The 14,625-nt window shown below is 39.4% G+C and overlaps 1 protein-coding gene across 1 annotated transcript in view; it reads right to left on the minus strand.

Annotated features, from left to right (window-relative positions):
• Positions 1 to 12,051: 12,051 nt before the first annotated feature.
• The window catches only part of CLVS2 (clavesin 2), a gene marked incomplete at both ends in the record, with an annotated part of 50,474 nt that continues 47,900 nt past the window's right edge, over positions 12,052 to 14,625 (minus strand). The window contains one exon of the mRNA XM_082306463.1: positions 12,052 to 12,139. Coding sequence (XP_082162589.1) covers positions 12,052 to 12,139 — 88 coding nt within the window. The remainder of the gene's footprint in view (positions 12,140 to 14,625) is intronic.

Consider the following 14,625-nt stretch of genomic DNA (forward strand, 5'->3'; position numbering starts at 1 on the left):
GCGGAGAATGTCACTCACAGCAATTATGACTTGAGGTCAATCTCAGTTAATGCCTGAATTTTAATTAATCCACACTGCACTGCAGTTGCCTCTGCATTTTACTAAAGCCTTATAACGAGGCAGTTTTCTCATAGTGAGAAATTAGCAGTAGGCTAAATCCACTTTTCCGTAGTATGGTCTCTAATTAATTCAGCTGATCTACATGTATTACTAGCAGATACATTCATTTTCCCCTTTCTTTAATTCTGGAGCTTGAAGACCATCATACCCTAAACTGACTGCAAACCATAGCTCTTGAAGAGACTATGTACCTGACAGGTATCTTTGCACGGGTTTTTCCCAACACTGTCTTCAGTGCTGCATCTTTATTTCATGATCGAGTTTAGTCTATCATTTTTTTCCAAACTACATGATATGTCAAATATTTTTAATGACACTATAATAACTTAAGAAGCTATTATGGTTTAGCACGCTTGTACAGGGGTGCATTGCCTTGATGCACCACATGGGCTGAGAACCATGGCTATAATTTGTTTAAAGAAGAAATGAAAGTCACACGTATGAGGAATTAAATCAAGAAAGATCAGTATAAGCTGTGGTATGCCAGATCTGTGTTTCTTTACTGTTTTGGTTTTGTTTTGTTTTGTTTTGTTTCTGCAAACAAGATGCTTTATTTTTCTTGAGGTCTTTGCTATATGAGCATTAAAAGGATCTAATAATAATAATAATGTAAAGCCTTAATAACAAAAAAGTTTCCAGTTGATAGCATAATGCACAGTTGTACCTCATACTTTATTCTGAGCACGTTAGGATTTCAGGGTATTTTTGTTTTTTGTAGCTTAATCTGAACTGAAAAAGTTAGATGCATTAAAAAAAAAGAATTGTAAAGCTTTTGAATATGTTGTCATTTTCCACCATTGTGTTAATTTAGAAAATAATTAAAAGCTTCATATTTCATATTCAAATTTTACACTTTTTCAGTTTATACATCAAACTAGAACAAAATTTGATTTTTTTTTCTCATTAAGATCAGCATTTCAACAGCTTCTTCACTGGGGTTAGCCTTTATGCAGTGATCCTAGGAACTGGACACAGTAAGATCAGTCTGATTCTCACTTCATTGCTTTATGAGGAAGAAATTACATGTTTGTTAAAAAAAAAAAAAAGTATTTATTTCCAGAGATTGAAATGAAAAATACTGCTATCAAATAATATGATTAACTGTTTCCTCTAGCATTACCACTGCTGGAAATAAAATTTAAACAATGATATTGCATTAATTTTTTTCATTAATAATCTTTTTTCTGTAAATTTGGGAAGTGGCAAGGTGTTAAATTTTTCACAAAAGACAAAAGTTAAAAAGTTGTAGCTCTGAATAGAAAAGAACATTAGTGTAAAAAAAAATATTATCTCCAGTTTGACCAGTGTAACATATTTTTGCTACATATGCACTTTCTCAGCTGCTAATCTCCAGAGCTTTCAACAGTTGAGTTGATGGATGAAGGGAAGAAAGATTGCTTGACAGCCTGGTAATGTATCCAGAGGGGAAGGGACACTGTCAGTCAGGGTTCAGGTACTGGAAGAGCTTTTGACCAGCCAACCCTCTGTAGATGTCTAGAAGGCCAAGTGCTATTTTTCCCCACTACTCAGCTCATGAGAATGAAACCAGCACTGTCAAGACACATGAAGGCAATGAGACAAAGTACTTTATTTGCTACTGTCATAGAGACCTTTCAGCTTTGTGAATACTTACTATGTTTATATTATGCTCAATAGACACTTACAGAGCTGTTTAAATACCACTGGTACTACTGAAATTAATAGCACCACTCCCAATTTCACTATCCACTCCTGTAACCTACACCATTACAGTGCTATTGTAGGCTGCACCAAAGCTGTGGTAGCATGACAGGTAATTAATTCCCCAGATGAGTCTCCCATACTCCTGCACATCCTGCTGACCATGCCTCAACACCAGCGGGAGTTACACTGACACTCTCCTTTTGGCTGGAAGTTGTGTATGACCTCCTGCCTGTACGGAAATACCAGTGCCTGACAGCAAGGGCTCACTCTGCTCGCCATCAGGGAGCAAAAAGCATTGCCCTCCTCTGCCCACATACCTACTTTTATTGTACTACACATCTAAACTATCATCTGTGTAGCCCTAGCATAGGTCCCCATTGCATCCCAGTTCCCTCAGACCAAAGGCAAGTTTGGTACTCCTTCCCCCATCCTCCAGCCCACAGCCTAGTCTCCTCTGGTAGGAGCTGAAGGTGCTGGAGTTGCACGTGAGCTGCAGGATGCTCCAGCCAGCTCCCACGTCAGGGCCGGGCACCCTGGGCATGTCACTCTGTGCTGTCACATGTCAACACAGATGCGAGCTTTGAGGCCTCTGTCTTTTTCCCACAGATAACTGACATTGGTAAATGGGCTCCAAAATGGGAGGTGGGGGGAGACAAGCAGACATGTACACACACTGGGATCACGTTGTTTTCAGGGGAAAGCAGCCTAGCAACATACAAATGGACAGTGGTTGTAGCTTCAAGCACTGTAGTGAGGTGTTGCAGCAAATCACACCGGCTTACAGGGGCTTTAATTCTGCTCAGTAAGAGGGATGTGAGTGAGGGATTTCAAAGGGAACAGAGCGCTGTATTGATATCTATCTTGTTACAGTTGTAATGATGAAATGCACCCTTGTGCAGCAATGGCTTATATACTGTATACAACAACGCAGCGCCTGGGAGCTGAAGGACTACATTCCCATGTAGATGAGAAACCGCTGATATTTTTTCAACATGGTAATTGGGAAATCTGTACTTCTTGGGAAGTTATACCTTGCCAAATTGGCATAAGGAATGCATCCGAATATACCACTCAGATTATGTGTGAAACAGAAAGCTACTGCAGCCTATTTTTTTTTTTAATCTGCATAAACTAAAGTTAAGATATGGAAAATGTACAGAAAATGTGAATAAGTGTCCTTGTGCCTAAAGTAAGGAATACTACAGAAGGAACACTGGAGAAGCACATGAACACACAGCTATCATTTACTGAGTCTCTCTCTCCCAAGAAAAATAAAATCTAGAATGAAATATGGTCATTCTGCAGGCACCGCTTCACCATCACAGAGCCTGTTCTGTCCCACCCTGGTTACCCTCTCCTGAGGACAGCAACATTTCCCTGAAGAAAGGGACATCTCTGTGAGGAGCTGATACCACTTCTCCCTGGTGCGGCACCAAAAGAAACGTCAATGAACATGAGACAATGCTAGGGAACACAGTACAGAAGAAGTTCAGAGGCAGGAGAGTAGGAAATATCTCTGAGGGGAAAACGAGCTTTTCTTGTGCTGTATCTCTGCATGATCTTCATCTGTGAGGACATTCACAACGTGCAGACTTCCAAGAAGTGACAGCTCACAACAGTATTGTAAACGTGGAATATGTTAGCTCTCTAAAACTTACTGTTGGGTGGAAAGAGACATTCAGTGTTACTAGAAAAAAATTTACATGCGGATATACCACTCAGTTATTTCTCATTTTTCTTTCAAAACCTTGATGAAAATCAAGTACAGTTGATCCAATTAAAATAGGTCCTCCATATATATTTTAGCACAAGCAAGCCAGACAAACACTGCCCATGTACAAACACAAAAATATATATGTATTTTAATTTTCATTTGGTCGTATTTTATTTAACAGAATGTCATTCTTCCTCAGTAACCAACAATGATTTAAAGTAGTAGTACTCTCCAAAGCAGCCCATTGATCACAGAGAACTGATGATATTTAAATATACAATATAAAGAGTGACATGTTTCACAAAGTTGCTTAATCTTCAGATTTTAGGTTGGAACACAACAGACTAAAAGTAACCATCTTACTAGGTCCAAGAATAAAACTCAAATTGACAACAAGTTGTGAAAAGATAATTGTTATTGAAACTATACATAGAGAGAACATGACTGATAGACTTGTCCTGGCTTTACAAATCTCAGACCCCCTGAGTCCTAACAGTACTAAACTGAGAAACAAACAAACAAATTTTATCCTGAGGATACAAGCACTGTTTGCAAATTACTCCTGTAATTTAATTTTTGAATTTCTGATATGGTGCTATAGTATTTTCCATAAGGCTCCAAAGTAGATTGTTGCATGCAAAAAAAATGTATTCAGTGGTTACTGCTATGCAAGTACTACAGATCGCAAGAGCCTTAAGGCACAGATAGCCAATTTAGCAATTTTAGATGTCTCCATGACTAGCTGTTAATCATTATTCTCATAACAGTGTTGTATTAATAGATTATGTGAGTGCTTTTACATTTGCGTGAGCGCAGAGTCAACAGAGTTAGCATGAGTTGTGCACAACATTCACTGGGACAAGAGTACTTCCATAACTGCTGTTGCTTAAATGTTGGGGCACTAGTCCCTACCTGAAGAGTGATAATTAACAGTCAGGGGAAGGTAACATCTTACATCACAAGAGCTGTCTCAGATGACTGTCTGTCTACACCTGTGCAGACTCCTAGACAGAGTGTTTTGTATTCCTCTATGATGAGGACAGCTGTTGCTCTCATTTTCCATTTCACCTTGTTACCAGAGATTTGTATACGGGAAATACTTAAAATAGTGGTTCTCAAGCTCTAGTCTGCAGATTATCAGGGTATTGGTTTTTTTTAGTTTTCTCCAGTTATTCATAGAATGAAGTATGTACAGAAGACAGGATGCAGAGCTGGGAAAGTTTTGTAGGACACATTTCACACAACAGTCCGTAGAGTGAAAGAGCTAGAGAACCAAATTATTTAAAAGAGACATTATTGTCAAGTTGAACACTACTTAACTGCAAAACAATTTTTTTTTAAATAGTGTCAGGTATTCTATATGTGCCCTTTTAATATATTTATAGTTTTAGAATCACATTTTCTACTATTTAATTCCTTCTGCCACTGATGCATGAAAGATGCACATGAACCTCAGGGACAACCATATTTAAGGGAAACTGATTATACACTAAGTCCCATCAAGGATACAATGCAACCAAACCCTGAAACTCATTCAGTTATCATAATCTTAGGCATTACTTGTAACAATCACCAATTTAATATTTTTAGACGTTAAGCGTAATGCTTAAAGTTCTCAGTTTCCTTTAAATCATCTCCACTCTGAGTGACTAATGGCTACAATTAACATTACCAGCAGAACTGTTTAAAGACACAGGACACAGATCACCAGCTACAGCTCAAAGGCTGCATAATTAGCACAAGACACCGAGGTACGCAGGGGAGATTCCCACACCGCTTACACTCACAGCCTTCTACACAGAGTAGGTGCTGATATTGATGTCAGGGCAAGACAGGCTTTAATCTAAGCAAGCGCTGAATTCTCCCACGAAATTATCTCTGCAGCAGGGACTTGCAGAACACATCCCTCCCTTCTCTTCCTATGGACAGGCTGGTGAACGTTAGCTTTCCAGCTCCTGCATGCTACGCGATACCCACATCCCAAGAGCCACTGTGGAAACAGCAGCAGCAGAAGCAGTTCAGGCCTGGCATATACGTCAGGTTTAAATATATCGAAACCAAGTTTGTGTTGGAAAGAGAGAGAGATGTTCTCTCTCCTTTCTGATGACAGATGTGTGGTGGGGTTTGTAAGTCCTCTCATATTACAGAGCAAGTGAAAGCCTCCCTCACCATTACATTAAAATGATTGATCAGTTCACTCCAACTCCCCGTTGTTTTCTCCATAGGCCTCCCACCTTCCCTTATAGGCGTGCGTCTCCTTTCCTTCTCTCCCTGCACGACTTCTTCAGCCAGGCAGGACACGGCATTTCACATATTCCTTCAGGTACCAGGTCTGAGTCAGCCCAGGGCCCGTCTCCAGGTGAGGATCTGGTGGCATGCACTGATTCATTAAACCACGTTCACAAGCTCAGCTACTGCACCTACAGATTCACATGGTAACTCCAGAATTTTCTAAAGATTTAGGGAACTCCACCATGGCCATACAAGGTAGACCATCTGAAAAATGGGAACTCTGCTCATAACTACGTTGCGGGGGACACAAGACAGGCTACTGATTCACTTCTTGGAAGTGTTCATACAAGTTCACTCACACCATTTTTGCCATTCTTATGGCTTTCCACTGCAGGCTTCCTTCTGTTTTTTAATTATTTTATCATCTTCTATTATTTTTTCCCTTGCTTTTTTCTCCCCTTAAATTTTTATTAACCGAGGGAGCTGCTTTGAGATGCCTGCCTTTAGGCACTGCTGTGTGTTGCCAATGATGCGGCAGCCTCTTTAAGGAATTACAGCAGCATTTCCATATCAAATACAAATCCTAATTAACCTCCACCATTTGACTGCTGCAAATTGACAGATATGCCCATTCTCTGGAAGTGAATTCTCCACTAACAGCAAAAGGAAGCTTTGTCACACCTTTACAAGAGAGGACTTGTAAGTGACCGATTCAGAACAACAGAGCTGGCTGACCATGGTCCCCACAGACAAAATACTCTGGCCATGTTTTAACAAAAATGGGTGCCATAAGGAAGCATCAGCATCTTTCCTTGGAGATACGTTTTACCTGTGTGCAGTACTTCCCCTCCATTTGGATTCCACAGCGACATGATCAACTCAGATTTTGAACTCACTGCAGAAACTTCTTTTTTTAAACTCATATCATGTGAGTCTGACACATCTGTTATCAATCAAATCAGTTTACGCACACAAAACACTGGAGAATGAGTGACAAAAGTAGTGGGAGCTTGTGACCTATGTTTCAACTTCACCACTGCCCAGCATACAACAAGTTGTTATTTTTTTAACAACAAAATCACTTTGCAAATTGTGCAATCCAACAGGGGTCAATGCCATTTTGTGGCAACAGACCCATATGAAGGGAACAAATTAAGATCCCCAAAGCTGATATGAAAAAATTCCCACACAACTGAAAGCTGAAATGCAGACTGAAGGGTATGTCCAAGTCAGTGTGCTAAATACAGACCTTCGACAGAGGATCATTCAAGGTTACAAGGCAATACAGGATGTGCGCTCCTATCTACCTGGCTTGCAATTTCATTTGTGGTCACTTAAGCATGCCTCTAAATAAAATCCTGATATTCCTTGTATAGTTAATGGGAAATAAGTATTTTTCAAGGCCCTCAAAATGAGATCCTCCCTGACCACGTTCATAATTCTTTACTGGGCAGCCAAGATTTCCTTTTGGGGGTCTTCAGAGTCTTCAGACTTTTACATCAATTATACAGGGAAGAAAGGCATTTCATTTGGGGGACATACTCCCTTTTTACTATTTCCTCAGCAGAAATGGTAAAATGTACATTCAGATTTAACTCCACAGGAAAGCAGATCACCCCTGGTTTGTAAAGGTCTCATGGTAAAATGTTTAAGTAGGTTTCTAAAGAAACTAGACATGACTGAATCAACAACCAGACATTCTTCTCACACAAAACAGGGAGACATTATTTTCTCTCCTGCAGTTCAAATCAGACTGAGTGATCAAAGTATCATTTTTGCTGTATATAAACACAATGTGAATGCCTTCCATTGAGATTTTAATGTCCCTAATTAGCTGTGTTTCTGTTTTGCTACCTGAGAAATGGGATTATTATTTTCTTGATTTCATAGTGTGCTCTGAACTTCATGGACAAAAGCACTATTCTCAGCACCACAAATACAGGCTCATAAGCTACTTGCAAAATACCTTTCTTTAGAAGGACATGATACAGCTAGCCACATGATTAACTGATTTTTCAGGACAATCCTTTGAGACCTTTGCTCTTGCCTTTCACATTGATATTTATCTTACAAATTTGTACTGGTACCCAATGCTGTTGATAGCTCAGGACATTCCCCATAGGCAAATAAAGATTATCAAAACCAAACTCAGCGCCCCCCCAAATCCTATTTTAATACTCTAAAAACAATTCTGAAGCCTGATTTTGAATTTTTCTCTCTTCCATGCTCTTTCAAACATGACTTTTTCAAAAATCTTGATGAAAACATACACTGATAATAACAGAAACAATATAATAACAGGGACATGATCAAAGCTTATTGCAAAGTGTTTCCCAGGTACTTCTAAACGGTAGTTCTTATGACACTTGGCAAACTTTTTAATTTCCCAAACAGAACAGGTAAATAATAAAAGGCATGAACTGTCAGATTACAATTGTGTCAGGTAATGTGCTTAGGCTTTGCTGTGACTGTGATTAAATAATACAAAGAGCATTCCATGCAAGGTACTGAGCTAAAACGATTCTTTAAGAGAGACAGGAAAGCGAATCTGCTCCTCCACATATCAATGACCTCTTGAGGTCCCTTCTACTCCTGTTTTCTTTAATTCTGTCTTCAGTTTATGTATGTCTCTACAAGTATCTTTTGTGACTAGGCATAGCATGTTTGTGGAGTGCAAAACATCTTTTTTAAATATGCTATACAGTAAATTTACATTTCTGTAGACATCTTAAAGCTATTTTACAACTAATAACTATTGGGAGCCTGTGTATTTGTTGGAGCTTAGTGGGATGGATTACCTGTCTTTATAAAGCCAAGAGACTATTGACATCTCTGATTACAGGAGGAAGGCTTTGGGCATGGCAGTTTCCATAACTTTTCCATATATTTTTAAACATTTATTTCATGAAAGAGACATCATGTAAGGGGACATTTTTAGATCTTGCCAAAGGCCTGAAATTATCAATTTTTACACTTTTATTTCTCCCCCCTTTTTTTCACTTAGTTGCTTGGACAGGTTTATCCAGTTTTTCCACTAAGTTCCTCATATTGCAGGATATTTTTTTTTATATGCATATCAGCATGCATAATTACAACAAGGTTTATTCTACCCAATATACAACAAAGGTAAGAAATTAAGAGGAATTCCTCCCAAGCATTTGAATTCTATTTTTAGCACTTCAATTCTGCTATAAAAATTAGACATCAATTCCTATGATAATAAAGATTGGAAAAAGTTTTCAGTCCAAATTTAATCTACTAAAAATTGACCTACCTATAAAGATTTTCTACAAGAAGCAAGGGAAAGGTGGAAACCCTTTATGTACCCTCATGTGTAAAAGAAAAATACCTTCAAAGAATACTGAGAGCATGTAAAGGACAATTATTTTTCTTACCCATTTTCATATTCTTATCCAATGTCACAACTGTAGTTACCACTGCCAGAATTTGCTTCAGCAAAATAAAAGCTGCAGCCAAGAAGACCTGTAGCCCAACTCTTTAACAGTGAGGATCTTACTGAAAAAGTAGTTTTGTTCTTGGTGAAAGATGAGGTCCCCATTACACAAAATTATAATATATCTTACTTTCACTTTCTGGAAAGAATATATTAATACTCATTAACTTGAAGCTGAAATCAGGCATCAGAAAACACTACATAAATTACAGCTAAGTGCATAAATAAAGGATTTGCAAACAAAACAAATTTAGAAGCTTCAAAACAAATTCAAAGCTTCATACAGTTGAGCAGATACACTTTCCTACAAAGATGCTCTGTGGGGATGTAAGAGGTATTTGCATTTTCTGACCAGACAGCTGGTGTACTCTACAATCAGCGTTGTGCTGGTTTACACCAAGGTTTGGCCCATGTATCCAAAAGCATCCATGAAGATTTTGATCACCACTGTGTCACAGTTTGCATACATATGGAATACTGACTAAATGCTGAAGCCCTTACAAGCAGAAAATTTCTACTGATGTTAGAGTTTTATCTGATAAGGATTTAAAAATCAGATCCATGGCAATATACTATTCCACTAACTATAAACATGGGCATATATAACTTACATTCAAATACGGCACTTATGCAAACCCTAGAGACACTTCTCACCTATCCAGCATGATGTTACAAAGTATGTGAAAAATAGGACTGAATAAAATAGTATATAAGAATTCATCAATCTTTCAAGTCTCTCAAACCATAAAAGTAGTATTACAACAGTTTCTACTACAGAAATCTTGTAGGATAGACTGAAAACACGTTCAGGCTCCGTATCTTTTCTCTTTGCATTTCATAACATGTATCATGAAAATAGAATTGGGAGAGCGGAAAGGCGATGACTTGTTCAGACAAGTTCCTGCAATGCAATCGCATGTTGGGGCATACACTATTTATCAGTGCTGCTAATGAACTGCGAAGTAGGAAAGCTTTATCTGTGTGCTGCCTGGGCTAATCAAGGGTGATGCTGGAAGAGACAGGGTTGTCTCAGCCCTGAGAAGTGCCAAAGCTGCCACCACAGGAGTTACAGCTAAACTCTGAGACGACACGCTTCCAAGATTTCACTCTCCACTCTCTTTTAACTCATCCCAGCCTATTAAATCTTACAGCTGCAATCATCCTGGGCGAGGAGAGGTGACCAACAACCAGTGACTTTGAAACTTCAGTGGTCACTGAAGTGATGGAAGAAATTCTTTAAACTCTGGCGCTTGGGAGGCAGGGTTGCTGTGAGCTCTCTCTTCCACTGTGGTCAGGGTATTCTTAACTAATCCCTGCATTGCCCAGACATGCTCTTACAATACCTCTAACTATTCAGATGTCTTGGTGGGCACCCCGTGTCTTCTCACTCTGATTGCAGAGTTAAGTCCTAATAAGAAATTGCATTCTTGCCTCAGCATACAACAGGCTGCACACACATCAGCCAGCACACAACAAAGATGACACAGCCCCTCCATTTCAGTCGATTTACCCAATCCCTAGCAAAACCTGTTGCCCTTTTGAGGTAAAATGTATTTCTCTATTATGGCACATGTTCAATATATACAGTTACACTACAACCAAAACAAAAGTGTCCTAAACACATAGGCTGAGATGTTTGACTACAACTTATTCATATTAACCCTTGCTTGGAGTGGGATGCTGTTGTTCTATGGGAAGATTTACTATATTAATAATGACATTGTCTCAATATACAATCTATAATATATCTAAGTACATTGAATAGGTATGATTTCTTGTATAAACCGTCCATCAAATATACTTGTCTAACAATGTCACCTTGTATGCTTGTCAGAGATTGGTAAAAATATATATATGTATCCAGTCTCCCAGTGCACAGGATTCAGTGATTAACTTTTAACCTCTGCTGCCAGGCTTTACTTTCAAATACCGGTTATTACGCTGTATTTAGAGGACTATTTTCTCATTCCAAGGGAGAACAGAGTTCTGGAAAAATTCTTGATGTGCACCCAAAATGCAAGAGAAGTAACTCCAATGTGTCCCACATTACAACACCCAGGTTAGGGTAACAAGCCAGGTTACTTGCGAACTGTAAACGAAAAGTTAAGGAAGAAACCTCACAGATCCATACAGCCAACCAACAAAGCTGTCAAAGAGTTGGTTCCAGCTCATCTGTTATCTTTTTCACAATGCTACATGGTTTATGCTAAATCACAATCCTAATTCACAACATTATTTGGGAAATCAGTTCCTACAGTTAGGAAATATTCAACTGATTACAGCATCTCCAAGTTCTTATATTCCCTGTTTAGCTTTGCACACTACATGAGCATTGCAGAGAGAAAACAAAACAGCAGTCAATATGCTAGCTGCAATATGGCTTCCTATGAGAAGGCCAACATTTAATTGGCTTTGATATTTTTCCTTGTCCAGTATGTGTTTCTCTGTGTGTATCTGTGTGCGTGAGCATGCACACGTTTTCTTCTCTTTTTTATGGTGCACTTCACTGACATATTTGAGTCACTCATTTCCATAGCATTTGTTAACCATAACTTGCAAAGTCAAACTGGAGGATTATATTGTATTTACAAACAAGTTGGCACTTACAGAATAAATTATTGATTCCTCTTTATTTTTTATTTCATTTTATTTTCCTTTTTTCTCCTCTTCTTTTTCACCCCAGGGCATCCAGAATTCAGGCAGAATAGTAAAACCTGCTGCCTGCTGCCATTATGCTACATTAACATGAGTAAATAGGATTCCAGCTGGTACACTCTTTCCCAATGGTTTGCTTGTTGCTGAGAGGCAGTGCCTTCCACCTCAGTTCATGTCCGATGCTCAGAAACTGTTAGTCAAGTGAAAGCAAAGGCTGCATGTTTTCTTCCTCGTTCTTATCCATGCGTTTCAGCACCCCAGGATCCACAACCGACTGAGACCTGCAGAGGGATAACATGTTTATTTGACATTTCTAGATCAAGACAAGTGAGGGTAAATCTCAGCTTGCTTTTGTTGATTTTCATTTCTGCTAGGGCTTAAAAATAATGGTACAGCATTACCCAAGCATCCAATCATTGCAAATGGTCAGAAAATACCCTCATGGAGTGATTACATGGCTTTAAAGGGCTGGTTTGTGGATACAGGAGCAAAAGGTGGAATAAAGTGGATCCTCTTTTCTTCAGTGAAAGAGTGAGGCAGGATGCATCCTCAGCACACAACAGAGGGCAAACTAAGTCTTTTGTACTGACTTAAGCACTGACCGTCTCTACCAGAAGGTTATATGGCATGTGGCTGGTGAAGAAGGTACAATTCAGCCACCCAGCTGGCTAACAGCACACTGCAATTAGAGGCAGGTGTTAGCTGGAAGCAGAAGTTGCTCCTTTTCTGAATAGCACTTAAATGCAACAGTGCAAGCTCCTAAGCCAATGCTAGGGAATCCTGCCATGGCCAGCAGGATTTCTGGAGCAGTGGACACATCTGTCAAACTCACTTATCAGCTCAACTAAACAGAGCAGAGAAGGATGGTAAGGGCAAATTCAATGATGATTGTAAAATTTCTCCACATTCTCTGATTCAGCACAGAAGCGTAACACTGGCACTGGTACGCTGCAACAGCCATGTGTGAGGGGAAAAAAGAGGAAACCCCAACCTTCAGCAAAATCAAAATGGTCCATTAAAAACAGAGTCCGAAGTGTTAAGATGGGGTCTTACATCACCTATGTCTCAGCTTGTCAAAAAGCAGACACTTCTGGGGTACAGTAAAAGCAACCCTTGTTAGATGTTTCCTTTAGTGAGATGAATCTCATGCTAGAAATGCCTGTTTCTCTTCCTTTCTGCAAAGATCTGAGATGGCTAGAGCATGTGTACATCTCTACAACGTAGGCATCTATTTTTGATCAGCAGAAGCACACTGTGACTGCAGCATTGCTACAGATTTGCCCACTTGGAGGGCTACAGCACAGAGGAAAACCTTTACGCATTCTGACCTCTCCTAAGATAAACATAGAGAGTCAATCCCCCACTCTTACAAACTGGCATCATCCACTGAAACCAAGAAATGAGGCTGATAGCAAGAGACAATTTGGTCTTTCTCAAAAAATCTAAAGAAAACCTTCAAAAACACAAGAAAAAACATCTGAATTAAAGCCTAGGTGAAAACTTTGAACACAAGGATATTTTCTAATAATACTTACCACATTCTCTTACTAATGCTAAAATCAAGAAAATTAGCTTTAAAGATCTGATAGTCTCTCTTGCGATAAACATAATTAAAATTTTTTAATTAGAACTGTACAATAACACTCATCTAGAACGCTGGTCAGTTCCTCAGGCAGAAAACTAAACCACTGAACTAAAAATGCTTTTTTAAAATCTTCACAAGGTACTGTGCCAATGCAAAGCTGATTGATTGAAAATTTGCTGGTGGGAAGCTGTACTCCTGGAAAATCCAGTTCATCAAGATAAAAAAATGCTGTGGAAGCATACTAATTTCAAAGGATTCCCAGCTGAATGTAAGTACTAATAGGAGACTGAGCCCTTTCCTCGGCTGCCAATGTCTGAGCGGCCAAGGTCTCCAGTTCTCATCTGGGGAACTGAAGGGGAGCTGGAAAGGCTGCAAACCTGGCCTGAAATTCCCTGTGAGGCAGTTTTGGCCACAAATTCCCACGGCCTCCAAACTCCCTGATGCCAAGGCAGATGTGAAAATAAAGCCTGCACGAGCTTGTAAGCTCGGGAGCCTAATTGCCTTGAAGAAAGAGAAATCATTTTAATTCAGTTTTAAATCAACATTTGCTGTCATGTTTCATTCCATTCAGCAGCAATTCATGAATGAAGGTATGCAAAAGGAAAAACATTTGTGTAAGTCTATAGCACTTTCTATCTACATCTCCCAAATAACTTTAGACATTACTGAATAAATTCTCCCAAAATACAGTAGGGTAGAGTTGTACTACAAAGCCCCATTGCAAAGGTGAGGAACAAAAGCCACACACAGATACTTTGCAAAGCTGATCAACATGGGCATCTGCCCTGCGGGGTTAGGTGAGAAGAGGATGCAGGTCTCCAGCTGGGTGCCTCAGCCGTCAGAGCCACGGGTGGACACAGCCACAGGCTAAACACAACTGCTGAGACAGCTGCAATGGTGCCACCTGACATGAACACATTCTCCCCAGAGGTCTGTGCTACAGGTGGGATTAATATCTCCACCACCCTGCCCACGATCAGCCTTTCTTTCAAGTAGAGATCATCCAATTCACTAAAAGTTCAGGGAGATAGGGAGGAATATCACTGGTTCATATGGGGGCAAAAATGAGTAACAAAGAAATGAATTCTCAGCAGGATTTTGGTTTAAGAAGGATATTCTTTCACAGCAATAAACTAATTTTAAAATGTCAAGCCAAATTAAACAAGTTAATTGTTGGAGGTC

This window comes from Platalea leucorodia, assembly GCF_965183815.1.
Source record: "Platalea leucorodia genome assembly, chromosome: 3".
Lineage (NCBI taxonomy): Eukaryota > Metazoa > Chordata > Aves > Pelecaniformes > Threskiornithidae > Platalea > Platalea leucorodia.